The sequence below is a fragment of the Cyrtonyx montezumae genome, unplaced genomic scaffold (assembly GCF_038088225.1).
Source record: "Cyrtonyx montezumae isolate F1298 unplaced genomic scaffold, pur_monq_1.0 scaffold_17, whole genome shotgun sequence".
Lineage (NCBI taxonomy): Eukaryota > Metazoa > Chordata > Aves > Galliformes > Odontophoridae > Cyrtonyx > Cyrtonyx montezumae.
The window spans coordinates 24952951-24980910 of record NW_027071903.1 but is presented as its reverse complement, the minus strand read 5'-3'; the positions used below and the strand labels follow the sequence as shown (position 1 = coordinate 24980910).

At 47.9% G+C, this 27960-nt stretch overlaps 2 protein-coding genes across 3 annotated transcripts; both read right to left on the bottom strand.

Moving 5' to 3' along the window:
- Positions 1-2558: 2558 nt before the first annotated feature.
- BCL2L10 (BCL2 like 10) lies at positions 2559-5659 on the bottom strand. Its single transcript, XM_065733843.1, has 2 exons — positions 5203-5659; positions 2559-3725 (listed from the first exon to the last, which is right to left on the bottom strand). Exons 1-2 carry the CDS (start codon positions 5602-5604, stop codon positions 3594-3596), a joined length of 534 nt encoding a protein of 177 aa, XP_065589915.1. The 5' UTR covers positions 5605-5659; the 3' UTR covers positions 2559-3593.
- A 1637-nt stretch (positions 5660-7296) lies between these two features.
- Positions 7297-26696, bottom strand: GNB5 (G protein subunit beta 5). 2 transcript variants are annotated; one of them, XM_065733867.1, is made up of 11 exons: positions 26495-26696; positions 23107-23243; positions 21882-21923; positions 21165-21241; positions 19581-19713; positions 15769-15912; positions 12547-12638; positions 12376-12424; positions 10556-10652; positions 9479-9645; positions 7297-8828 (listed from the first exon to the last, which is right to left on the bottom strand). In XM_065733867.1, exons 1-11 carry the CDS (start codon positions 26604-26606, stop codon positions 8817-8819), a joined length of 1062 nt encoding a protein of 353 aa, XP_065589939.1. In that variant the 5' UTR covers positions 26607-26696; the 3' UTR covers positions 7297-8816. The 2 variants fall into 2 exon arrangements, with proteins under 2 accessions (XP_065589939.1, XP_065589940.1); XM_065733868.1 differs by lacking the exon at positions 26495-26696 and adding an exon at positions 25860-26009.
- Between the last annotated feature and the right edge of the window lie 1264 nt (positions 26697-27960).

The window sequence follows — 27960 nt, the reverse complement described above, 5'->3', positions numbered from 1 at the left end:
CTTACAAACTGACATACAACACCATCTGGGGATCCGCATTTTTTGAACTCACAGTAGCATCTCATTCTTTCCCCCAAGTAGAAAAGGGAAGTGCTGGCTGCTTGAATGCCTCGGAAAGCCCAATGAACAGATTTCTCTTTCTGTTAATGAGAAGGCAGCTGGGCTCCCCCAGCAGCACTGCAGCCTTTGCCAACGCTTACAGTGAATGCCCCTTTACAAGGAAACGGTGCTGAGCAGGTGTGGTGCCAGCAGATAACGCCAACGGCTCCAGGAAGACCGCTGTGAATGCCAGTGTAGGCTGGGAATGCCGCCTGGTCCTGCACAAAGTTCCCAGCATAGCAGGGCTCAAAGTGCTCAGACCTGGTATCAGCAAGCAAGCAATGAGCGTGCAACTCCAGGCCAAAAACACCAGCAAACCAAAGGGATGGGTGCAAAGACGGAGGGTAAGCAAGGCTGGGTGAGCACCAGCACGGGACACCAAGGGTCAGAGGGGACTCCTGACCTCCCAGGACGGCAGATCTGAGGCCTCAGTGGAACCCGTGGCAATTAGTGTGCTAATTGCCACACAGCACCAGTCCTGTCACCTCTGGCACCGGCCCAGAAAGTACACAAACACTGGAGATCTGAGAGCTGTAATCAGGATCAGACACAGTGCCTTGCTCAGCCCCCACCTAGTTTCCTTCTGAATTTGAAGAAAGGAACAGCTGAGTCCTACTTCCCTTTTCTGAGGTAGGAAAGCGGACGAGAAGCAGTTCTCAATTAAAACACAGTATTTCATTGAGACAAATGGCCTGACTGAAACTGAAAAAACAAAGAGAAAGATGAATTAGCCTGAATGGCCATGAGGTCAATGGCACTCCCACAGTGCAGGCCGCAGTGCTCCATGCTGGGAGCTCCGTCCACCCTAGGCTGGTGCCTCTGCCTCACAGTGCTCACCATGCCCACACAGGAGTCAGGAACTGGCAGGCACAAGCACAGCTATTTTGCGGCACTGAGACCAGCACAGCCATACTTGACCCCTCCTAACCCCTTCCCAACCTTCTTCAACCACCCTGGCCTCTTCTAGCTCCCCACAGACATACCCCTAGCTTCTCCTGTGCCAAAGAAGAGTGGCAAATGCTTTCCAAGCTGTACCTTTTGCACCAAAGGCTGACAGGACTTTATTCAAGGACACTTCCAGACTGTTTTCTCCTTTTCCTGAGCACACTGTGGAAGAGCATTATAACCTCTCTGGCATTACTTTGTGCGGCCTGTCAGATCAGATCAGGTTACATTGGAAATTAAGATACAGGTATTTTTGTCTTTGCTCTCTGCTTGATACGGGAGAGACACGAGACCCACAGCAGAACATGCACTACGTGACCTCTGCTCAGAGCACTTCTTGCCCTGCTGCTTGCTTTGCTCTTCCATGCACATCCCCCTAAGCACTGTTTTGGAAACTACCTCCACTTCCCAGCATTTGTTAGCTTACACCCACTGCAGCAAGTTTCGAGCAGCTCCTTGCTGCCAGACATGGAGGAAGGCACCCACGGGCACTGAGCTCTGCTGGAGCAGGCTGGGCTGCCTGCGTGGGACCTTGGGGAAGCACAGAGCACGCCACAGGGTCTTAATCCTTTTGCTGAGGAGCCAAACCAGGGTTTAGAGAACTGGAAGTCAGAGAACAAGCAGACATTTGTTCTGGGCAAGCAGCGTGAGGGGGAGTACTGTGAGTTTCTTCCCGCCTCCATGGGACTTACCGTGTCTCAATGTTCCTTTTTGTTGTTCTCCCTGCGTTTGTGCTTGCTTAGCACAATGGGGCTCTATGTAACTGGACCGCAGCGCAGGCGTCTGCAGAGTGCAGCCCTGCTCAGCCCATCAACCAGGGAAAGGAGCACAGCAATGCCACGGGCCACGGCCGTGCTAACCCTGCTGCCAGGCTGGTGTGCCCAGGTCTGTCACCCCGAGCATCACAGCCACCTGAAGGGCCTGCAGAGTGGCCCTGTGGATGGCCATGGAGGCAGCCCCAGCAGCAGCTGCACCCTGCAACATGCACCAGACCACCAAAGCCAAAGAAAGAGGCAGCTCTGAGAACTGGCCGTGTCACAGGAACACAAAATGGCTTTTAAAAAAGCTTGCAGTTGCTCAGGTATTACTCATTTGTGAAGGGCTGAATTCAGTCAGCTATTGCTCAGTCATTATCACACCAACCAGAAACTTGTTTCAGTAGGAAAAAAAAAAGCAAATATGAAAGAGAAAGGCAGCAGCAACTCAGCTGAGAAGAAACAAGAACTCTGTTACCCTGTACAAGTAGGAGCAGCTCCCAGATGAGCCTCTCAGCACCCAGCAACATTAGCCAACTTGGGAAAGTTTCAGCTCCAGAAGCCATAGGGTTACTTCCAGTTGCAGCATGAAGCCAGCCTTTCAGGCTGCATCTTCTGAGGGCAGCCCTGCACTCAGGACCCCACTGCAATGGGGATGGCATTCACCCTGCTCTGCACCACACTGCTCCCCTGCGTCAGCTCAGCACACCAGGAAGGTAGATGCAAACTGATGCATCCAATTGAATTTTTAAAAGTGGGTTGTTTTTTTTTTTTTTGAAAATAAAAATACTTCACATTTATTCACCATTTTAAGTCACCATAGTAAAATTGTACACGCTGTAAGTAACCCAGGAACGTTATTAAAAGCTACCAGAAACAGAAGGCCATTTGTACAACCATGGAAAGAAATACACAGCATGTTGGAAATAGAGTGAACATTACTCAAACAAGACAACGCCTGGTACACATTAGAGTGAGAAGAACCAGCATTAAAAATGAAGATTTAAACAAAAATAAAGATGTCATGGCTACAAGTATTATACAGTGATAAATACTTCAAAAATATATTACGATATATGGAAATTCTCATTTTGTAAGGGAAATCCAGAGAAATTCCAGCCTCCACTGGATTTCACTCTACCAATTAAGGTTTAATATTTAAATTCCTTTCAGCAAGAACTGGAATTGCAACCATTACTGTCCTGTATCAACACTTATACTCTTGTAGTGTCATGAAATCAGCCTTACATTACATTAAGCCATAACGCCTCTCACATCACAGGTACTAACTGCTCTAAATCAACCAACGAGTTGCCTTTCAGTAACAAGTGCCGAGCACTGCATGTGAAGCCACAAACCATGTTCTATCAGTCGGTGTGAGGCCACGTTACAGTGTGAATGGCAGGCAAGCTCTGGGACTGCCTCCACATAAATGCCTTGAACACAGGGTGTAGTTACAAGTTCACCATCGCATTTTCCTAGCATGACATTGAGCACTCAGAAGTTACAGTACACGAACCATGGTAATGTATAGGTCAAACGTTCAAAAGAAAGTCCAGAGGATGTCTGGAGACGACACATACTGAACACGCACAAATGGTGGTTTAGTACACGTTTGTGCTGTTACTGGGTAGCGAGTGAAGTGGCCTATTGCCAAGGGTTTGGTGAGCAAGTCTTCCGAGCCAGTTTAAAAATATAAACTTCTTCTTAGAGGATCTGTTCTATAGAAAATAGAATGCAATCTGGTAAAACAGTTCTGAAAGTACTTTGCCATTGCAAGATCCATCCATCAGCCTACCGCACCACCAAGAGAAAAGCTAATCCTGCTATTCCGAATCCAGCTGCTGCCATGATAGCATTGCTTAAGGTACTGTTCTGGTCAGCTGGTTGGGAGCCGTGTCTGCCGAAGAAGCGACAGAAGCCATCCTAGAAAAGCAAGAGAAAGGACATTGAGTTGGTTGGTTTAGCAAGTAGTCTTTTTTTCTTTCTTAAACATGTCTTTGAGTACAGTTGGGTTCACAATCCCAACACACCACCTGTCAACCAGAAATCCCTATTTTCATCATGAAAGCCCAAGCCCTCTTGTCTTCAGCACACAGAATGTTTTGCATGAGCTCAAGCAGGAGACAGCCAGAAGCAGTGTCTCCATGCATTTGTGAGCCTCGCTCAACAGACAATTGCAAACTTCCTATCAAGTTGTTCAGCATGTCACTACACCATGTTCACTCTTTATGCAAGCTTCGATCACAGCTGCCAGCATTGTTCCCCACATTGATGTTTCAGAAAGTATTTGAAACACAGGATATGGAAATTTCCACTTGAAAGCCAGGAGCCTGAAAGCCAGTCCCATCCCGGTCGATGCACGACTCTGATTACATATTCTCTTGGAAGGGCCAAGTGGACACTGCTCAGCACTGACCTATGACAGAACAGAGCTGGCAGCTGCTCTACCAGATCTTTATTCATGATAATCAGAAGTGGCAGTCATACAAGTCCAGATGGTCGTGTTTGAATTCCGCTCAGCAGATGTCTATGTAAACAAGTTATACTCTTGATTTCTTCCGGAACTTTGTTCTTTACACTTCAATTTCTGCCAACAGGCAATGTGATTTTGCTAAGTGACAGTTTACATTGCAGCCAACCACCACGTTGTCCTTAGCATCCAGATGGAGGAGTGAGCACGGGAAGACCAACTTCCTTTTAGAAGTTCTCCTTTCCTCTGGAAAAGTCAGCATAGTCAATGGCTCATGAACCCATCAGCCCCTTTCCTTTATGACTTCTGTGCTCCTCTCCATCGGCATCAAACATTCCTTGTTCGGAAGATGGGGAACTTAAAGTTCTGTGGGATGCACATTATCTTCGGATACAGGCACAGCAGCACAGATGCCTTCAGCACCGCACCTGGAGCGCAGATCTCATGGCAGAGGAGCAACAGCAGCTGTGGCTCTACGCTGCCACGTACATCAAGGCTGTCACCCACACTGTCACGAGACCCCAACCTGAGCAGCTCTGGAACAAGTGGGCAGCAGAGCGACGCCGCTGAGGAGCGGTGACTGTTCCCAAGCTCACTGAGAGACGCGCATCAGTACTGCACACGTTGGCACGAAGCCCACGGGCCCGGGGTCACGGCAAACCGCGCCGCCGAGCCGAGCCCCGAGTCACGGCACGGGGCACGGACGGGCACCCCGCCGACCCGCACGTGCCGCCGCCGGGGCCGCGTGGCGCCCTCCGGACGCCCCTCCCGCACACGCCCCGCGGCCCGGCCGGGCACGAAGGAGAGAGGGCGTGCCCCGCGGCACGGCGCTGACAGCTCCGCCCGCCACGCCGGGCACCGCCGGCTCCCGGTCCCCGCCCGCTCTGCTCCCCCCCATACCCTCCCGTCCCGCGGCCCGGCCCCGCTCACCCATCCGCCGTGCTCCTCCAGCCACTCGCCCCGCTCCTCGGCCAGGTACGCGGCCAGCGCGGAGGCGAGGCGGCTCGGCCCTTCCTCACGGCCGCTCTCGGCCAGCGCCGCCGCCAGCGTGCCGGCGAACACCACGAGCGCCAGCAGCCGGCCCCAGTTGAGGCCGCCGTCGGCCTCCAGCTGCGCCGCCACCCTCCGCAGCAGCGCCGCCGCCTCCCGCGGCTCTGCCCGCGCCAACGGCGCGCAGGAGCGGAAGAAGGGCCGCTCTCGGCGCTCCAGCTCGGCCGCCGCCCGCCGCAGCTCGGCCGCCGTGGCGCTGGGAGGCAGCGCGGAGCCGCCGGCGCGGTGCTGGAAGTAGTCCTCTAGCAGCAGCGCCGTCTCCTCCTTCAGAGAGCCCGGCATGGCGGCGGCCCGGGGCGGCTGCGGATCCGCGGCAGCTGCCGCTGATTAAGAGGCGGAGCGGCCCCTCCGCCCCCACCACCGCCGCCGCCCGCGTGGCCCGGTCCGGCCCGGCCCTCTCCGCCCGCTCCGCCCCGCCCCGCCCCGCCCCGCCCCGAGCCCGGCGGGGTCTTTGTGGCGTTGCCGGATGCGGGTGGGCTTCGCTCTTTCCCGCCTCGGCGTGCCCGGCCTGCCGCGGTCGCGCCCGAGGCGCTTCAGGCTGCGGGGCGGGCGCAGTTTGTGTCCGACGAAGAAATGCGGCCGTATTGCGGCACGCAGATGGACGGCGCTTGGGATGTGGGGCCGGGACGCTTCAGTACGGATGATGAAAAATAAAAGGGCAGAGAACAAAAGCTGCCCCGACGTAGAGAACCCCACGGGCCTGAGTGCCGTCACAGGGCGGGCGTGCTGCCCCGCACATCTGCAGCACTGTGATCAGCTGAGCGCTTTCACGCAGCCGTCCCGACTGAGCCCCGTTAGCAAAAGTAAAAATAGAGCTGGACTCAATCCATCACTATCAAGATTGCTATCAAGAACGGCCTGATCTCAGAGCCACCGCGAAGGCAAACTCTTGGCTTTACATCCCCATATTTGGTCCTTTCTGTTTTGCTTTTAACCGGGGAAATCTGGCCTGTGTTTATGTGCCGGAGCTGCGGCTGAGAGCAGCACAACTTTGAACAAGGGCTTTTTGCTTTTTGAACTCGGGTTTTCCCTATGATTGTTCCTAGAGAGGAATTTCCTATTGCATTCCTCAGGGCAGGAGAGCAGAGGGAGAGACTGCCATTGCTCCGGCAGTTTATTCTTCCACCCTTCCTGTTTATACGTTTGTTCAGCGGGACAGGGCTGCCTGACAGTGACTGCCCGGGCTGCTGCTCCCTCATGCTCCACACTTGGAGGCAGTGGCCCTCAAGTGCAGGACCCCCCGCGCCTTCTCCATGCATGGACAGCTGTGCAAGACCCGCTGCCAGTGCTGCCTGGGCACTGGTGTCACTGGGATGGACTGGTTCAGCACTTCTCCATCTCGTCTGAGGAAAGGAAATGAAACAATGTCCCAAAATGAAGAGGCTGGGTTTTTTTTCAACGCCTAAACAGCGCTTCCACCAGCAGCCTGCACACTGACTGCAAAACCTACATCAAAGTGCAGAGGACAGCTGATCCCAGCACGACTGTGCTCTGCTGCCAAAGCAGAAAGCTGTGCTGCTGCATCTCAGCACAGTCTGTGTGCAGGATTTACCCCAGCAGTGACAGCCCGGCCCTCAGCTCACTGTGTCACGCTGCAATGTGAGGACAGTCCTGGGCACTTGCAAAACACATACTCTGCATTTTCCAGCGCATTCTTGTGTCGTTTCTGGAAAGAAAACATCACATGTCAGCTATGAGCCTTCTAAGCAGGAAAACAACCTGAATCCTGGCCTTCAGGAGGCAGGAGGTGCTCAGAGGGAGTGTCTCCAAGGGCTGCTCTTGCAGTTCTGCCTCTGTGGGTATCACTGGAAGATACTGCAGAAGCAATTTTCCGGTACATCTGGATATCAGCCCAGATTTGTGCAGGACAAATGACCTAAGAACCTGTAGGGTGCAACAAGAAAATGCCAAAACCAGAAGCAATCATGAGCACTGCAAGTACTAACACAGAAAAATGACCGTGAGCATGCTCTCAATATTGCAAAATACAATTTATTGTATTTAGGCCATTCGTAAGTATCAACACAATGCAGTAGGTTTGAAACAAATACCTTACTAATAAGTACTATCTAAACATTACTATCTTTTTGATCAAATGTGTACAGTGTATTGACTCAATATTGCACAGTGAGCTCTATATGACATTACAATTTCTGTAGTGCATTTGTTACAGGGATTGTTTGCCACAAGTATTCCAAAGCATCAGGGTTGCCTTTTCCAAGCAGAAACAACTGAAATTTCATGAGGAACTGAAGGCTAATGCACATGTCAGTGTCCTAATTTAACTGGTTGTGGATTCATTGGAACCTAATATTTTCATGAATGAGGAGACTTTGTTTCTATATATACTTCATATACTTTTTTTTAAGTCCTGTTCTTAAACAGAGCGAGGATATTATCAAACTTACGTGCACAGCCAACTCCAATCTGAACACAAACCATACCTGGATCTGTTCAGGATGCATCTTCTAAGATTTGGCCTGTATTGGCGTGAACTTGCACTGCTGTGATGTTACACAAGGATCCCAAAAATGAGAACATGCTGCCTTTACACACATCTAAGGCTATGTTCTCCTCCCACAGTGGTGTGAAGTGCTCAAAATGCAAATAAGTGATCACAGAATAACCGTGACTGACTTGGAAAAGACCCAACCATCAGTGTAATGGTGCTAGAGCTTAGCAAGTAGTATCCTCAGTGCTTAGCATGTAGTATCCTTTAAGTAAAGAAAATTCACTCACCAAGTGATACAATTAAAGATTTCTAAGAAACTACTGGTTAAATACGACCTCATGATTATGTAAATCATGTTTATATTCCTCACCTTTGCATTTATCATTTTGTATATATTCAGATTCTCTATATTCAGGTAACAGAGATGAAATACTTATTTCAATCTAAAAAGACAGTAGGAAAAAGCAGGGATTTAAAGGATTCTCTTCTGTACAAAAAATACATTTTTATGACAACAACGAGTACCTTTCCAACAGGGCCTCTACTTACTACCATGGTTCAGTCAGCCATAATGACATCACAAAGTATCAGAGTTGCTTTTCTTCCCACTTTTCAACACCAAAATTCAATGCACTACTATGGAATGTTTCCCAAACCTTATGCTACAACCTGATAAAATCAGGAATCTTTTTTTTTGCTCTAAAAAGGAACTCAAATCATGCAAATAAATATGTAATGTGTACTGAAGTATTCATTTCTATGATACAAATGACTTCAGAGAAAAATCAATTTATAATTAACTAAACTAGCTCTAATAAAAATAAGATACTTTCAAAACAGAATCAAAACCATTCAATTTTACCATGAGTTCATGTTTGCTATGCGTTCGAGCGGATTATGTTCTACCTAGCTGCGCTGATCTGTGGGTTCAGTGTCACTCCTTTGTAGAGCAGTGAATATCTGATTTTCAGGGAGCCTTGTTCATGCTGTTTCTGCAGTCCAGTCATCAGTCTTCATTTGATTCTGCACACAGGACCTCATGCTAAGCCCAGATCTGCAGAAACAGAATCGAACAGTCATTTATGACATGGACTGTTCTATCAAACACTTAATTAAAATCTGGCAAGGCGGTCAGGTTAGTGGCACAGGGTCTCAGTAGCAATGACATTGTTTAAGAAGCAAGTTCAAAATTCCCTCAACTTCAACAGCTCTGTGAGCCCTGTGTGGAAATTTTTCAATTTGAATTTTCAGTTCACATTTTACACTGCAGGATTTCCCGTCTCTGTTAGCTGTCATAGAATCACTTGAGTTGGAAGGGACCTTTAAAGGCTATTTAGTCCGACTCCCCTGCAATGAACAGGGACAGCAACAGCTCTGTCAGGTGCTCAGTTCCCAGTCTAGTCTGTCCTTGGGTGTCTCTGGGTACGAGGCGCCCACCACTCCCTTCGAGCAATGTGTGCCAGTGCCTCACCACCTTTATTGTAAAAGACTTCTTCCTTACGTCCCATCTGAATCTCCCCTCCTTTAGTTTGAAACCATTTTCCTTTGTTTTTCACAACATACCCCGCCAAAGAGTCTGACTCCTTCTTTCTTATAGCCCCCCCCCCCCTTTAGATACTGAAAGGAACCTGGATGGTCCTGTCCTAACCTGCCTGCCCCTTCCTATTACAACAAACCAACCAGCCAGGTGTCCCCAGTGCTTACTCGGAGAGTGTGGTCCCAGGACCCTGAGCAGAATGCTGTCCCATCGGGAGAGACCCGCAGGGTGCTGACCCGGTTCTCGTGTCCAAACAGAATAGATACACGGGACCCTTTCAGCACATCCCAGACATTTATGGTGTAATCATTATAACCTGCAAACAGCAGACGACCTACGAAGAGAATGAGATGTCAGAAAATAAGCTCTTAAGTGAGCAGCAGAATGTTACCGCAGCAAAGGCCAGTGAGCAGCAGCCCAGCCTTCCCACACTGACACACACACTGACACACTGTTGAGTTATCCGTACTAAATACTAAACTAGTTGGAAAGTTAATTAGTGAAAATATAGTTAAAATTGAGATCAATTATACAGAATCTACTTAGTCATGGGTATCAGCCCAAGTGATAGCTGACCAAAGAGCACTTTGGCAGTTAACGAAGGCCAACATCACTTTGCTCAAACTTTGCAGGGAGTTGAATACAAACTGCTGATCAATCAGTAGACAGTTTGGTGATTCCTTGTCCCCAGTGGGACCTAGTTGTGGTGCCTGTGTGTGCCCACAGGGCCATCCACATCTGTCAGTGTGCTGGGTGTAGGGCAGCTCGCCCTGCACTCAGCCATGCAGGAGCCCCCTGGTGCAGGGCTGGGAGGAGGCAGAGAAGACTCAAGCTCACGTCACTGGATCTGCAGCAAAAAATGGTAGTGGCTCTGCCTTCATCCTCCTTTAACATACTTTGAGTTTCTATTAATCATTTATTATCCTTTAGTAAACTATTCATGTAAGTGTGAGTTATAGTCACACTACATTTCATGTTTCCTTTGAAGCATTTTTAATAATGGTTGTGAAATTCTAGCCCAGGCATAGTTAACAGCAAAATATTTGCTGCTTTAAGCATGACCAGGAAAATACTTTTCACTGCTACAATGTCAGCTAGATGACATAGAGTTATTTTAATTTACAGAGAAAGATTTTGGTATTTAGTATTGGTTTTCATGTGCTTCATCAAGTTAAACTGACAAAATTTCATGGTCTGCCACCATCCCAGCACCAATACCACCACCTCCCAAGCTCAGTTCTCACCACTGAGAGAGAAATCCACACTGGATGCTCCAAAAATGATGCTCTCCTTAGAATAAATTGCTACTTCTCTGTCTGCACGAAGGTCGTATAAACGGCACTAAGATTAAAACAAAAACAGCATATGTGTCACAGTAAAGATTGGAGTCAATGGCCACTACTTTTCACTGAAAAAAATGTGACTGGGAAGGCCTGCAACCTAGCAGGTATCACAAAAAATGTCTGCTTGGCTTCTCTGTCATTTCTGCCCACTACAGCTGGGACTCCTTTGGAAGCTAACGAGGATCTGAGCAAAACCAGGCAGTTATATCTGAACAAAACCAGTCAGTTTGAATAAATTGATTGCAGAGCTTGCTTGTACAAATCTCTTCTGTACATCTCCTTCCTGTCTTGCTATAAAGAGAGCAGTTTAGTTTTGGACCATGGACACCTGGAATTTCTCCCACTCTCAGCCTACTCTCTTGCTTCCCCACTGTGGCTTCCTGCATTAGGGCAGCCTGCTGCCTACTGACTGCCTGTTGGCACACTCTCTAAGATCAACATTTCAGCCATAACCAGAGCTTCAGAGACACAGAATTAAACCTCCGGTCAGCTTTGCTAACACTGCCCACATAGTATGGTGCTAAGGCCAGTCCCTTGACACAGGGGGAGCCTCAGTGCTGCTCCATGCCATGAGATGGGACAGCAAGCAGCCTCTGACTCAACGTGAGGTCTGTCTGCTTGAAAATAATAAATATATGTGAAAATAATTTAGATAATACATTTCACATACAGATCTTTGATTTTCACTTCTTGTGGAAAATCCCCACTCACTCTCAAACCCTTACAATCTCTCAGAACACTTTGGCTTGCTTAACATGGAAAGAATGCACAGACAGACCAGACTTCATTGCCATTCGGAATGGCAATCTGTTAGCCCTGAAATCACAAAGCACTTTTCAAACATTTGAACTGAAAACCTTCCTTATTATGTTAAGCTTAAGCAAACACTGGCCAGCTGGATTTCTTAATATTAAGACCTAACTTGTGAAGAACAGCTGATACACAGCCTGCACACAAAGGAGGGGCTGTGCCATTGGCAGGGCTGTACAAAGCTGCAAGGTATGAAATGTCCACGTTTCTGTGGCTATCAGACTGTCCTGATAGGGAGCAAGGGTCACCTCAGGTGAGATTGCTGCTGTGTGAGCACACTTTTATGGTTTCCCTCCACACAGTCAGAATTACGTGTTCCTCGAAATCCCTGCATATACAATCAGGTCAAAGATACCCATCAGCACATCAGACTGTAACAGGAAAACACCATGGCCCATGGGCACCAGGAGTTAAGTGCCATTTGTCAAGCAACATACCAACTAAAATTACCAGCCAATATATACTACGTCTTCCTAGCAGCTTAGTCACAGATAGATAAGGTCTAAGAAGGGCTATTGTATCACTAGGATGCACTGGATGCAGTGACTCATTGCAGTGAGTCAGGTTGGCAGGGAGGAGGTGGACACGGGCCAGCCTGCTTGCTGCTCTCAGGATGCACAGAAAAAAAATCTCTTTTAGTAAGACGGCTGTGAAACTTCAAAACACAGAATACCTGAAATTAAGATGTGGACAGTACCTCAGTAGAAAAGCATTACTACAAAGCATTACTAGATTATTTTCTATATACGGTATGTAGGTTTTTTTATATTATAGCATTATTGTTTCTCTAACTTTAGTGTTGCAGACCCAGTGTAGCCACTTGCAGATTTCTCTGAATATGAACTAGGCTCTTTGAACAATCTGACCTGGGAGGAAACAGAACTCTGAATGATGCGGCTGAATTAACATACCGTGGCATCGTCTGAACCAGAGGCAAAAGCATCTCCACTTGGGTAATATCTGTGCATGAGTGAAAAAAAGACACAGAACACAGTAGATGATTTGGATGAGATCAATCTTCAAAAATAGAAGCAGTGCATGGCTCAGCTCATGAACATGTCCTCTCCCACAAACACACTGACCTGACACTGTTGATGTCTGAATCGTGGGTTTCGAATGACTGGATGCACTGACCAGACCGCATGTCCCACACCATGGCTTTCTTGTCACATCCCTAACAAGACAAAAGAAACTCACTACAGTTGTACATATAGTGACACTCATCCCTCATGTATCCAATACATGCGTTCAAACCCAGCTACATTCACAGGGCTCTGACTAACACAGCTCTGAGAGGAACTGAGCAGCAAAGCAGCCCCAGAACCTGTCACACAGGTACCCCAGAACCTGGTGCAGCTGCAGTGAGGGCACTGTGCCAGGAGGACCAGATCCTCAGTGGGTGCTGCAAAGCAGTGTGGAGGCACTGCTGCCGTGGGGCACAGTGAGGTCAGAGGGAGAGGGGCCCTTGTGCAGAAGGAGCAGGGGGTGCTCACACTGACCAGCACTCAGTGCCCTGCTCTGCTCATGCTGCAGTTTCCCCGCAGTGCAGAGCTGCATGACTGACTTGTTCCCTGACCGCTTCACATTCTCAACATAAATATTAATACCCAGCATTAAAAGTTTTATGATAAATGCTTTTCATACACTGAAACTGAAAATGAAATAAACATCTCTTACCAAACCAGAGTTAACTCCTGCCATGGCCTCATGGCAAGGCTGGGATGAGCAAAGAAGCAGGACAGCAATTCAGCTCACCATCAAGCTCTAAGCCACCCAAGCTGTGCTTTGAAAGGACTGTTTAACACTGAGTGCTTCCTAAGAGGTGCTTGGCACCTGGGTGCTTTGGTGAGGTGCTCAGCCCAGTTAGGCTGTGATGTCCTCGGTGATGGACCCTCTCACACCCGCAGGAGCATGTGGTTAGTCCTGTTCTCAGCTGTGGTGTTTCAATGCTGTCACAATAGCAGCAGCAGGAAAAGTGGAATAAGGAGAATAGACTTTTCTTTTAAGAGTGATGGGAGGTTGTAATAAACACAACCCTACTGGGGGAAGGCAGAAAGTAGGCTCAGCTCTGGGGGTGGCTCAGTCTCTCCAAATGGGTCCCTGTTGCCTCCATGCTGTATGGGAAGCACAGAGCAGCCCAGGCAGCTGCTGCTCCTGCTGTGCTGGTGCATGCTGCTCAGCAGTCTGTGCCACGCATTATTTATTTTTAAGCAAATATAATTGCTGGTTAAATTAACTCTCTTCACAATTCAAGTGTCTCTTTATTTTTTGATACTCTCCTGTAAAATGAAATCCCAGCTTTCTGCTAATGATGTCATTATTGAAATTATTCATTATTTAAATGTTCCTTCATACCAACTTGCAGTTTCTGCGTAGGCGAAACCACACTGCATTGAGAACATTTTGGATTCAGCACATTTTGGATTCAGCACTTGGAAGCTCTGCCGCAGCCCAAGCCCAGCCCTTTGCATTGCTCCCATGTGCACCATTCTTACTGACCTCTCTGGGGGCAAGACCAAACTGACAAGCTGCTGTTTTGACTACTAAGGTTTGAAGGAGAAACCAGCAAGCACCTGTCGAGGGATGGCTCCATGAGTGCTACCCACCTCGCCCCAAGGAGCAATGCTCCAAGAGCTCAGAGCACAACAGCCTGAGGCTGAGCACTGAGCTCACCCGGCTCTATAAGTCATGCTGTGATTTTTAGTGGTTATATATAACAGCTGCCATTGCACTGCATTGACATTGCTTATTCCAGCTCAAGACTGCTGTACTGTAGAGCACCAGTATACAGGGAGACTCCATATATCACTGTACATTCAGGTCATATCACTTTAGCTATACCAGCATCAATCTGATGTAAGACAGACCTTCACTAAAGTGGTGCTTTGCATTAGATGAGTTAAGTGATTCTCTGTGAACACAGACATGCCCAAGCTGCTACAGTGACAGTGTATGACATATTCTCTTAGCAGTACCATAGCTGCTTGCGATTCTTTGCCCTATAATAAGCTGAGCTGTTCCCAGGGAGAATGAATCTGTCCTTTCTGGGAAGTGAGCTCGGTGGCAGGAAAGCCCGGGACGAGTAAATGCACTCGGATGGAATTAGCTTTCAGTCACGCTTCAGAGCAGCTGTGCTAACAGCAGACAAACTGGGCCAACGTGCTAGGCTTTGCTCCTGGTGGGCCCACCAAATCTGATAAAAAGAGCTGTAGCTGAAGAGGTCCAGGTTTATCGTGAAGGGACAGGACTGTGACTCTATGCACAACAAGTGGAATCCTCTGACTGACAGACAGTGCCCTCCAGCACAAGGGCCATTTCCACCAGCAAGCACAGGACACGTGCCAGCACTGGTTAGGCACAGAAACCAGTTACTGTCAGCAGTTATTGGTAGCAACCTGCCTACAACAGGAGGGCTCTTCTCCCAGCTCCTGATAGCTCCTACCTGCACACTTGGCTTCTGAGGTGGGAAGGAACAGCACTTCCTCAAAAAGGAGCTTACACCCACCTCATTCACCTCTATGCTTTTTTCTGCCTTACGGTGCAGCCATGGCTCAGCTGCCTGGGGCAGTGCTCCTTCAAGAGCAGGACACCATTGGGAAGATGCCCTGATACTTCCCCAGAACCAGTCCTGTGGCCCCAGCAAGGTTTGCGTGTTCCTCAGGTCATGGGGAGCAGCGGACAGCATGTGACTGATGAAGGGTCTTTGAATGCCTCTAGTACAGGGGGCTCAGCAACAGCTGAAGATGTGGCCACACCTCATCTCTCTGCACCGACTTGTGCGAGGGTCCAGCCAGTGCCCAAGCCACCCCTTGGCTGCTGGGGAGTGGCTGAACAACACAGCGGCATGTGCGTTATTTACAGTCCTATGCTAGTGCCCCAAGCAGCCACGGGCACACCCTGCCTGGCTCCGGAGAGCTGGGCACAACAGAGCCAAAACCAGAAGGGTGTCTGCTGCGCCGGGCTCACACCTCTGTCTGCAGAATGAGCCTGCAGCCCTAGCTCTGAGCCTGTTCTTTCCTGGGAGAGGTGTTGTTTTGATCTCGGGCTGAGCTGCTTTGGTGTGGGATGGAATCTGCTAAGTAAGCAGAACCGCGGTCACACTGGCAGGGTGGGTTTGACCCCACAGAAGTCAGAAGTTTAATTTCCTCCAGATTGAGACATCTGCTTGCAATGAGAGGATTGCAGCGGTGCTCCCACTGCATACTCCAACGCTTCCTCAATAGGATCACGAGCCTCCTGTTTTGCTGCCTTTTCCCTCCCACCTTCCTTAACTTGATATGATGATAGGAAGCTCTCTTACTTACCCCAGAGACAAATGTATTTCCAGTTTCTGAAGGAGCCAGATCCAGGCACAGGACATCAGCTCCATGCCCATGGAAGCTCTGCAGGAGCTGCCCGCTTTCAACATCCCACAGAGCACAGGTCCCATCTCCACTTGCTGTCAAGATCTATGGAACATGGCAAGGAAAGTCAGCACAAAAATCAACAGATAATCAAGCTTACAAAGAAACTACTGGCATCCTATCTGTATGCCAAGGACAGCTTTAACTTCAAGAAATATTATACAATAAATCAAAGCCATAAAAACAATCTTATTCTAAGCAGAGTCTGTGTTTTTAACTTTTAAGGAAATAAATGAGAGTGGAGAGAAAAGAAGAACTGACACAGCTGTAACTACATAGCGTTTCAGTAATGGTCAGTTTTATGCAGTGGGGTATGAAGAACAGATGCCATCAGAGATCTACTGGCATTTCCAAATCCTGCAAAGGGGAGGTAGAACCACACTGGTATTCTTGTCTGTCCCTGTATTTAACTCTACCCAGATTTAGGCTGCTGGAATTCAGACTGCTTAAAGAACTTTGTTGGAGTTAAATATGCCTGTTGTGGTTTACCTGTTTAACTCCTTCAGATTTTTTTTTCTGCTTGAAATTGCCAGGTTCAGAGCAATGAATTGGGCTTAAGACATGGATATTCTGAAAGGGAATCAAGCCTGTCTAGACAGTTGTTTGACAAGTCCGTCACCTCTCACTTGTCCAAAACCATTTATGTGTGAAAAGGCTTGAACAGATCTTGACCAAACAGAGCTCACAGCTTCCCTCATCTGCTACAAGCATGTGATCAGTGCTTGTGATTGCGGCTAAAGCCTGATGATGTTCAATTGTTCAGAATTTCCCCTTGGCACCCAAAGCTGTTATGCAATCACAGATTTTGTAGGTCTCTGTGCACAGACATGGAACAGACTAGGGTGACCATAGAACAACTCTGCATGTTCTATGGTGCTGTGACATTCTGAAGTCTTCTGCAAAGATTAGTCTCATGTTCAGTGGGAAAGCTCGAGGATCCCAGTGGGTAATTAGAGATTAAAAAGAAAATACTCCTTATCAAGAAAATGATCATACCATCATGAAACCATTCACAAAACTGCCTGAAAGTTAAACACTGGTGCTCCAAAAACTCCTCCCAAAAACAAGTCTGCAACAGTCCATTCCTAACCTTCCTGCAGAGTCACAATAATATTCTGGGATGTTAGTAGTAGAAGAAAGCCCTGAATTGTCTTTCTGTTCTGTTTTTGAGCCTAGGTTAATGAAATTCTCTATTTTGAGCACTGTCTGCACTTGGATGGAGGCTGAAGGTGCTGAGTGAGGAATGAGAACTTTCAGCTCCTGTAATAACAAGTAAGAAAGAGCTGACGGGAATAGGAATAGCGAAAGATGTAAGGTAGAGGTCTGTTGGCACTCCAGGGCTCCAGCAAATGCTGGAGTTAAACTCGATGATCATTATTGTTGTGGCACCAAGAGGCAGCACTGCACATGGCAGGGAACAGCAGGGTCATGCCACAGCTCACCACGAGTGCAGGTGCTGGGGTAGGAGCAGTGGTAAGGACCACTCTGCCTTCCCCACAGTGACATCCTGCTCCTCAGCTCTGTCACACCGGTGCTATGGCTGCCTGCCCCATGCACAACACTCAAGATCCCAACTAATTCTTGCTATTAATACACACAGAGTGTTGTCATGTGGAGAACATTATCGCACTGCAGAGCTGCAGATATCTAATTTAGGAAGCGAGGCACCCAGGCACTCCGTGTTGGGGAGGCTCTCTCTGGCAGGATTGATCTGTGAGGCCCAGGCCAATTTGTGCAGGTTGCCCAGCTGGCAGCTCAGTGCTCCTCATGGCCTGGGATGGCAACATGATGAAGAGCAAAAATGACACCTCCTCTTTCAGCACCTGTGCAGCCTGAGATTGGCTTTAATCAATGATCAGTCACCCTCACACCTCCACTCACCAGATGCCATACACACACCAGTTCTAAGCTCCTTTTCTGTCATTTATTCTGAAAATTGAGCTTAGATTTGGAAGAGCACCTGAGGCAGAACAGCAGCACTCACAGCTCTGGCAGCGGGTGCTGGCTGCTATGGAGCTCTGCACCTGGGGAGCTGTGCTCGGCTGCAGGGCTGCTCCAGGACAGGTGACACAGCAAGTCCTCCAGTGACACGTGCCAGGAGAGCAGAGCTGCATAGTGTGCCTGTTGCACAGTGCACTCTCAGAATTACTGAGAGATTATAATCCTCAGACCATTGCCTAAAGGGAGAAAAGAGAAGCAGTGTGGGGTTCTCTGGGATGCCCAACGTAACAGCGTTCTAACAGAAGTTTAGCCAAACCATTTGCCTGTATGTGTTTAAATAGTAACATACAGTGCTGTAAACAATCACTTAAAAAGAACATGCCTATCAATCACAAGAAAATTTTCTTCAGAAAAATCTCAGAATCACTGAATATAAAATAACTTAATCCACTGTGGTGCAGTATGTCAGTGCACTTTGCTGTATTTAATAAGAAGGAAAATAACTTTTCCTTCTATTTTTATTATGAAAAATACATAACATCTTTTTTCCTTTCATAGGAGCTATATCGTGACACATATAGGTATGGACAAGAAAACAGATTACTGGTTTGTTTCTCATCGCAGCCATTCCACGTTATTTAGACTCTCCTCCAGTTACACAGGGCTCCTGCACAGCGAGGTCAGGGCTGAGCAAGCCTGAGCCTGGTACTTCCACCACTTGTTTCCATGACAATCAGCCTGAATTAGCACCTCAGAGTCATTACAGAACGGCAGACTGTCAAATAACAACACACTTATGAGCATCTCATGTCTTGAAATAGAAGCAATCAGAGCTGGTATTTCCTTCAGAAGAGCTCAAAATATCTGAAGGAAGGGAACAAGGTATTCCCTTTCCAGCAGCTCTGGTGACACACAGCATGTTTTAAATGCTCCCTTCTGCTTTCTTTCTTTTTCTTTCTTTCTTTTTTTTTTTTCTTCCTGAGTGCACTGAATAGAATTTCAATACAAATTTGAAAACCAGGATGGGCAAGGAGATTACCTTGGCTCCTTTCATCATCTTTTGTGTTTCTGGAGAAAGGGGTGTGATATTCACTACAAGAAGACTGGCCTGGTCCCAGATTATCTGCATTTTGTTTCTAGCTTTGCCACAGAGTCCCACAGTGACCCTGAGCAATCACTGCCCTTTGTGCTCAGCCCCCATCTGTGAGACAGGGACAACATCACTCTTTACTCAAAAGAGAACACATCACAGCAAGGATGGCTCTCTGTGGAGCCATCCTGGAGCTCAAATATATCACCTGATATGAATAAAAAACAGTAAGAATTGAAGCAAAGTTGGCTGGATATCCACAACAAAGCAGGCAAACAATGCACACTCCATCAGCTGGCAAAGGAAACACCCAGCCTAGTTCTACTTGAACTGGTTGTTGTGGTTTTTTTCTACTATTTACATTAGTTCAAGCTCCTAAAAGCACAAGGCAGCACAGAGCCAGCGAGCAGAGTACACTGAGTACCAGCAAGCAATCTCTGCAGAAGGGACAGGGCTTTGCAGGGCACAGGCATAACAGCCTGGCCACAGGCTGTTACAGGCTGTCACAGAAGCTTTTGCAGCATGTTCATTGCCCCTGAGTGTCCCAGCAGCCCTGCATGGGGCACAATATGGCTCTGGCTGCCAAATGCCCCTTGTGCAGGGAAGGTTACTGCATTGCATACAAGTTTGGCTCATGTTAGGCTTTGCTGGACGGTGAGCAGCGGGCAGGGGATGCATTTACCTGCATGTCAGAGTTAGTGAAGCTGCAGGCAGACAAGTAGTTTGTGTGCATTGCAACCGATTTCTTCTTTGCAGCCATATTTTCATTTTTGTCAAATGTCAGAGGGTACACAGAACACTTGTTGTCCAGGCCACTAGAGAGTAATAATAGCAATAACAGAGAGGAGAACTGGTTAAAACTGCAACGACAAAAGGCAAGTGGTGATAAGAAGGAAACCACCTGTCAGTGCTGTGCTACCAAATCCTCACAAGCGCCGACTTCCCTGTATTGTGCTGGCCTGGACCTCACGTGCAGGGAAGCCCAGCTGCCTCACCAGCCCGGGTACGTTACAGCACACCAACAGCTGAGGCTCACTATTTTTTACCCTCATCCAGTTTATAAATGGCACTGAACGAAACCTTACAAAAGTATGAGCTGGAAGGTGACACAGTCACTTCAGGGTTAATTTTTCCTATTCAGTCAAAGTGCCATTTTTCTGCCATGTGTCATTGTGAGTATTAGCATTTAAAATGTCATTATTTGTGAACCTTAATAAATGACTCTTACAGAAGAAATAGCTTAGCAAATAGTGGATGTGAAGAAAAGGTCTTTTGGAAGAATTTGGAAAAGAAAAAAAAAACCAGAAATACCTACTCCTGTAGCTGGCGTGTCCCTCCTGGACAGTCTCACCAGTCAAGCTGTGTCCCCCAGGGCCAGCTGTGCCCACCTTGACACATTTCTAAAGCTGTGATAGCTCAGCCATGCCTCGATCCCTAATCCCCAGCACACCAGCAGGTGCTTGCTTTGTGCCTTAACCAATGCCACACCAGAAATATTGAACTAAGTAGTCTGATGCATATATGTCCCTCTTGTCTCTCTTACAAGAGCTTCCTTGTCATTCTTCAAATTATAGTAAAAGTCATACAATTTCTGGACTCTGTCTCCACAGACATTTATGGAGTCTTTTCCACACTTGCGAGCAGCACAATAAAGTCTCCCTTTGTTTCTTTCTCTTGCCCTGAGCTCACTTTGTCTGTCTGATCCACCCAGTCCCTTTTTAAAATATAATTTGCCAATTTCTTCTCTCTTTGTTTTCTCTCCTGCAGAAACTCATTTTTTCCAAAGCTGAGCCCTCAGAAAAGTTGAGTATAATTATCAAGGACAGGGCCAGTTCCCCCCATTCCATCTCGGCAAGATCTATTCATGTGCTGATAATCCTTATTGGCCAACCTTTCTCTCTACCTCTTAGAAGAAAGAAAGCAAAGCAAGAATAGAGTTAAAACCACTCTCCCTCAGAAGATATATCCAATGCACACAATCAAATTGGAACAGAGAACTTGCATGCATGCAGAATTCCTAACCCATGATATAAATACTGAAAGAGGATTATTTACCATGCTTATACGACAGATGTTATTGCACTGAAGTCAGTGGAGACAAAATGGATGAGTCGTTATGGGACTAGAAACAGAGGCCCTGAATATAATCCGCCCATCCACAATCAAGGCATGCAAGCTTCCAACTGCTGGTATCTCGTGAAGGCACCAGGGGACCACTGCAAATCAAGTCTCTCTGCACAAGAAGCTGGGGAAACTGGAAACTTACCCACAAGCAATGGCACATCCAGATGGGGCATATGCACATGCCATCACCCAGGTACACGGCATTGTCACAGCGTGTTCCTGAAACACAGCATCTCTTTAAAACTTAGACATCACTATTCCCTAATCCAGCAAAGAAGCAAGAGGATGGCTACTCCATACCTCACTATTCCCACCTTATTCACAAGCTCCAGGCTGAATACAGAGCATGTTATATCGAGGCTACTCGGTGCTGTAAATGTCCTCACCGTGGTACATGTGCTGGTGAGTTAGAAACAAGCAGTATTTTCTCAACTGCCTGAAACAAGGTGAGCGCTGACAGGGCTTGGAGAATCCATAGCATCATGTCACAGTGAACACCACAGCTGAGAATCCCTGGTGATCACACATGGCAGCTCAAAAGGTGTTACCCAGTGAGAACTCCCACTGAACTGGTGTGGTTTTGCCTCCAGCCTGGGGGCATCCCATCAGTGACAGGACTGGATTGGTACGTGCTGCAGACCATGACAAACAGCAGTGCCCTGATGGGGATTTCACTCAGAGGCAGGTAGAGGGAGATGGTTTGTGTGGGCTCCTGGCTCTGAGGTGCTGGTGGAGGATGGCAGGTTATTCCATCATCCTGCTATCACCTTTACCACCCGTGAGCCCTTCAGACCTCCACTGTATCCCACTGTTGTTTGCCCTATGCACAGAAATTGGACGTTGGCTGACTTTCACCTACCTTGTTGGTAGTGAACGAATCCCACACAATCACCTTCCCATCCTAAATGAAAACAAACAGAGAGAGGTACACTGTCAGCTTACTTTGCAGATTTGTAAATTCTGCAGCTCATTTCTATCCCCCACTCTGTTACTTCCAGAAATCTTTGCCTCCATTTTACATTATAATAGTTGCAGTGAAGCACCAAGAAGATGCTTTTCAGTGGCGCTTTACTTTTTTAACAAAAAGAAAATCATATTTCCTTCTGAGATCACTGACATTGGGCATCAAACGTATCAGTAACTTTGTCTTCAGCACATCATATTGGTTATCATCCTCATTTCATGGAACTGAAAGATTTATTGGTAAACAGCAATTGCTGCTATACTGGACTCATTTAAGTTCTCAGAAATAGAGACAAAATGCATTAAAACTTTACTGTTTAGCTTCTGATATATACAGTGGCATTTTAATCACTAAAAAAAAAAAAGTCACATTAATTATTTAAACTTTGATTCTCTTTGCTGGAATCACCATGAATGGTAAAAAGCCTCACAGTAACTGAAGGTGGCTTGCACTGCAGACTGCCTATTTATATCCCTCTGGTGAGACCCCTGACAGATTTCATATAGGTCAATGAACAGCTGTGTGATGCAGTGAGCAAGCTTGCTGCCACACTGAGCACACAATGAACCAGTGGATCTAGAAAGTAATTATCTCATTACCTCCTACAGCTCATGAGACTGGTCTTGAGCAGGTGGTCGTACAGTTTCTCAAAATGCCCAAGGAAATGCAGCGGCTTTGGCAGATTGTTTGAGGCTTTTAAGGTCACACCAATCATATCGATTTTGAAGAACGTTTGTACACAGAAATCTCTAGAAGCATTCATATTACTTCCCTTCCCTTTTCCTGATTGTTAACACACCAACTGAAATCACTGCCTGTAAAGACCAAGGCAATAAAACTATACAGTGGTCTCAGATGAATTCTTTCTATTTTCTTTTGTAGTGGGGAGCACAGGGAAAATCTGTATATGACTGCAGAAGACACGTTAGTGTGTATTAGTGTGTAACTATGCTCAGATTTGTGCTATCTGAACAAATACACTGCAATGTATGGCTTTAAGGGCACACTGAAAACATGCACATTTTGTAAAGGTATCGTTTGAAAAGAACAGCACACAGTACAGCTATAAGATTTATATAGTGCCCAACAGTCTTTGAAAAACACGTGACCAGTGGCATACCTGGGAAGAGCTCACAATTCTTCTTTTGTCTTTGCACCAGTCCATACAGAGAACTTTATTTCCATGGCCCTTCAGGGTCCTCCTGGTCTTCATCACAAACTGGCCCAGTGCCTCCACACGCTCTGCCACCTGATGAACTGCAAACAGCTGACAGTTAGGGAACCTTGCACTGAAGCTCTGCTACAGAAAACCTTTGCATTCATAAGTAAGTCACTTGGAGCAATTAAACCAAGAAACACGAGCCTATATCCAACAAAGCCTGCTCTGGAACTGGTGGGTGGTAAAACCAAGGTGGGCAGTGTATGAATATATCCACCAAAAAAAATACATGGATGAATTCACTAAGATTGAATTCCAGGGCTGTAGCAGCTGAAGCACTTGTACACTATCATTCCCAAGTGTAACTGGAAAATCAATTACTCACCTCCTTTCCTCTCTCTCACTGACTGAGGGAAACCCTCAGATTGACTGAGGCTTGAAAGGGTATCCCCAGCCTAACACATACCCTGAGGTGCTCAGCAGAACTGAAGATCACTGCTGTGTCTCGGAGATACAAATCATACAAAGAAGGGGATAAGCATCAAAACTCAGAAGTTTTCGTTGTAAAACCCTTGTTCTGGGTGTGAGACTTCCAGCCACAGTCGGCCCTTGAGCAGTGCAGCATGTACCAGTGTGATATAGGTACCAGCCACCAAAGACTTCTTGCCAAGCCTTCCTCGCTGGTGGCCAAGGGAGCCCTGAAGGTCAAGACACGGGGGACTGAGCAAAAAAACAAAGGTGATCAGAAGGCTGGAGCACCTCTGCTAGGAAGAAACAATGAGGGAGTTGGACTTGGAGAAGGCTCTGGGGGGACGTCATTGTGGCCTTCCTCTACTTGAAGGGAGCCGACAAGCAGGAGGGAGAGTGACTTTTTACAGGGGAAGACAGTGACAGGAAAAGGGGGAATGGCTTAAACTAAAGGAGAGGAGATTTAGGTTAGATGTGAGGCAGAAATTCTTCACTGAGAGGGTAATGAGGCCCAGTCACAGGCTGCCCAGAGCTGTGGGTGCCCCATCCCTGGAGGTGTTCAAGGCCAGGCTGGGTGGGCCCTGGACAGCCCTGGTGGTGGGTGGCAACACAGCAGGAGGGGTGTGACTGGACGGGTTTTAATGCTCCTTCCAACCTAAGCCATTATATGATAATAGGATCCAGTGCTACTCCATGTCATGTTTGTCCATGCTGAAACCTAAGATAACACAGCTGCTGCTAGCTGAGGGGGCAACGCCTGACTCAAATCTTTAGAAATAAATGCAGAAGCTCACATGCTTTAATGAGCTGGCAGATGAAATGTTAAGCTTTTCAGTGCCATGCTAAAGGCCAAGCTCCAGATCCTGCAAGACAGGTGACTGCTCCAAAGCAACACCACTGCTTTACTCTTTGTCACTTCTCTAGAGCAGCTGCAGGCATCCTTCCCTTTGAGATCAATTCCTGGCACAGGGTCAGGGGAGAAATTTCTGCCTAAGGCAGAGACTGATTTCGAGTAGTTTAGATTTTCAAAAGTTGTCTTCCAAAACCACCAGCCCTGCGGGCTGTGCCAGAGCAATGCTCTGCCTGAAATCTTGCTTGTCCAACCTCCCCCACCAAGGGGGGCAAAGTGCTGCGTGCCATCCCTGACCATCTGACCCTGCAGTTTCCAATGGCAGGTCAGAAACAAGTCTCTGAGATAGTAGCCTACAAGCTCACTGAGGAAAAGATACATTTTCCCCCTACATTGGCCACTGAAACCCACTCGGTGATACAATCAGAAGACACAAACACATAGCACAGGAAGTTATTATGGCAGCTGGAAAGATGCTTGTGTCCAGAACATATCTGAAAAAACAAATGTTTCACAGACAATAACAAAGTGTTTCCATTATGTCAACGCAACTGAGACTGTGGAATTGTCTGGTTTAGCTTTTACATTCTGCGAGGACGCTTATCTCCAGCCACAGCCATAATAACGCTGCACCCGCCTAGCACAGGTTTCAGAGTCAGATAATTATTTTGAAGCATTCCCTGACATTGTTTTAGGATAGCTGAAAATTATGTACTCAGACAAATAGATCAGCTACAGCCAGTAATTAGCTCGAGTGGCTTTACAAAGGTCCAGATAAAACATGCTATTTTTATAGAGCATATGGTTTAACCCAACAGGAAGCAGGGATTTGATGCAGATACCACTGGATCTTTGATCTTTTCTATGCTGGAAGTCCTAATGGTATCTTCTGGCCTTAAAAAGTTATGGCTCACATGAACTGGACAAACAGTTTTATTTATATCCCAAATTTTAAGTGATAGGAGTCCTTAAAACTGTAACACTATGGCTCAAATGTACATTTGGTATTTCCTTTCTGCCCACATTTCTGAGGGTTGCTGTTCCAAACCACTGAACAAATAAGGGCAGCACCAGTTCAGCTAGCTGTTTGTTCTGGGAACCACAGAGGGAAGGTCACGACCAGAGGAAAAAATGTGAAAGATACAATTTAAGATTAAAAAAAAAAAAAAAAAAAAAAAAAGAGGAGATTGAGCAAAATGCTTTATTCTGTAATTTATAACCTCTGCAGAAATCTCTCTTGGGGATAACTGAAACCCAAAAATCTTCTGTACAGAATTGATGGTGAGGAAGCACTCTCTGAGTGTAAGGACTTGGAAACCACACTATGGCCAAGCAAGCAGTGCCTTCCAATGTAAGTTACAGGTATGAGAAAAGCAGTAAATATCCAACGACTCACAGCACCGTGTTCATCCACAGCACCACTCCAACCTCGGGTACACCTGCTTTCCTGAGCATGGAATGGATTTAAGTGCATGCCAAAGGGGTCTGTCAAAGAGAGGCCCCACTGCTACTGATGATTTATGGTAATGTTTCTGTAATGAGGCCATCTCCCTTTGCTTAATAATTCCTACTGACGGGGTGTAGATTATGATCACCTAATTTAGACCAGAAAATGCTCTATTTACTGCAGACCAAAATAAAACAACAACAACAACAAAGCCATCCCTTTTAATCCTCCCACAGCAGATATTTAGCAACGCTTTTGGAAACAACACTCCTTTACAAGCTCTTGGGTGAAATCCCGGCCCCTCGGTACATACGTCCCCACCAACTTCCCCGGGGTCGCTTTCGAGCTTTGCTCCCGTCCCTAAGACGCGCGCACGGCTGCGGGCCCAGCGCTGCGGAGCCGCGCGCCCTCCCCCGTCCTGGGCCAGGCGGGGCCCGGCGGGCACGGGGCCGCCCGTCCCGGGGATCCCGGCAGGATCCCGGCCCCGGCCTCGCCTCTCCTCCCGGGGCGGCCCGCGCCCTTCCGCCGCCGCCCGGCCCGGCCAGGCCGCGCTCCCCGCCGCCCCTCCGCCCGGCCCCGCTCACGCTCCACGTCGTGCAGCTTGGCCCGCTCCTCCTCCAGCTTGCCCTTCAGGCTCTCCGCCTCGTTCTTCAGCGATGCCAACGTCTCGTTCTCGTGCAGCCCCTCGGTTGCCATCTTTGCAAAGGAAGCGGCGAGAGACAGATGAGAGGGGAGGGAGGAGTTTGTTGCCTGGCTCTCAGGGATGCTCCGAGGCTCCTGCTGCCTCAGCAACGCGCCGGGCCCGGGCCCCCCCCCCTGCACGCAGCACGGCGGTCCCCTGCCGCAGGTGGAGCCGGGCACCCAGCGCTGCCCGCGGCTTCGCCAGCACGGCACTACGTGCCCGCGAGGCTTCTGCTGCGTGCCCGAGCGCGTTGGTACCGCAACTTTGCACGCGCTGTGGGGGTAATCTTCCTAGACTTCAGCTGAGCATTTGGCTCTGTCTCCCGCGGCATTCTCGTGGAGAAGCTGGGGAGAAGTGTCGATCTGCCTGAGGGTAGGAAGGTGATGTGGGGAGCTCTGGGCTGAAGCCAACCGTGTGTGCTTCAACAAGAACAAGTCCTGCGTTTCTGTTACAGCAACCTCATGCACCGCTACAGGATTGGGGCAGAGCGGCTGAAAGTCACACAGCTGCTGCACGCAGGAGAAGGATGAGGGGTCTTCCGGGCAACGGCTGAGGGAGAACTGGGATGGGTCAGTGTGGAGAAGAGAAGGCACAGGAGAGACCTCATCACTCTCTACGATTCCCTGGAAGGAGATTATGGTGAGGTGGGGGTTGGCCTCCACTCCCAGGTAGCTGCAATAGGACAATAGGGAATGGCTTAAATTGTGCCACGGGAGATTCAAATTGGATAAAATAGTTATTTTCATCCTTAAGTGAACACACAGATGGGTAAATTTGGGTCTGTGGCCTTTCCAGGCCTCACAAAGGGACCAGTTTCCAAAAATCCAAAGGGAACAATGAAACCCCCACCTTGCTCTAAAGGACATGAGGCAAAGCTCCCTCACAGGCGTATGGGGAACACATGATCTGGGCATGCAATGGCTGTAACATTTCCAGAGAAAGGGCTGTGCCAAGTGGCCTTGCAGCTCTCTGTTCCCTGGGAATTCCTTGAAAATGTCCTCTTTTTTCAGCAATTGTCCTTGATCTACATGGAGCAACTTTGCTCATTTTAACTCACATTGTCTCCCTTTCGCCAGAACACAGAATCCAATGGCTATTGTTCAACCTGGAGAGGGCCCAAGATTGGAATGGGAGATAAGAAAGTAAGGTTTGCAGCTGTTGTTTGGACTCCAGGATGGGCATATCCTGGACGCAGTACAGGGCTCAGAGAGCATGAGTCTTAAACCACACTGGCCTAGCAGCAGTGCCACTGTCTGACCGGGATGCACAGGCAGAGCTGCTGAGCTTCCCACTGTCACTGTGGACATTGAATTTAGGCCTAGGTCTGGTCTTGTGCTCCAGCTGTTTTACAGGAGTTGGGTTTCATAA

Bases quoted from the DNA above. Each gene is read 5' to 3' on its own strand.
- BCL2L10 (XM_065733843.1), bottom strand. From the start codon at position 5,604: ATGCCGGGCTCTCTGAAGGAGGAGACGGCGCTGCTGCTAGAGGACTAC. The intron at 3,726-5,202 runs GTGAGCGGGGCC...TTGCTTTTCTAG, and splicing joins TGGAGGAGCACGGCGGATGG to GATGGCTTCTGTCGCTTCTT.
- GNB5 (XM_065733867.1), bottom strand. From the start codon at position 26,606: ATGGCAACCGAGGGGCTGCACGAGAACGAGACGTTGGCATCGCTGAAG. The intron at 19,714-21,164 runs GTAAGTTTCCAG...ATTACTCTCTAG, and splicing joins GGATGTGCCATTGCTTGTGG to TGGCCTGGACAACAAGTGTT. The intron at 15,913-19,580 runs GTAAATGCATCC...CATGTTCCATAG, and splicing joins TCACTAACTCTGACATGCAG to ATCTTGACAGCAAGTGGAGA.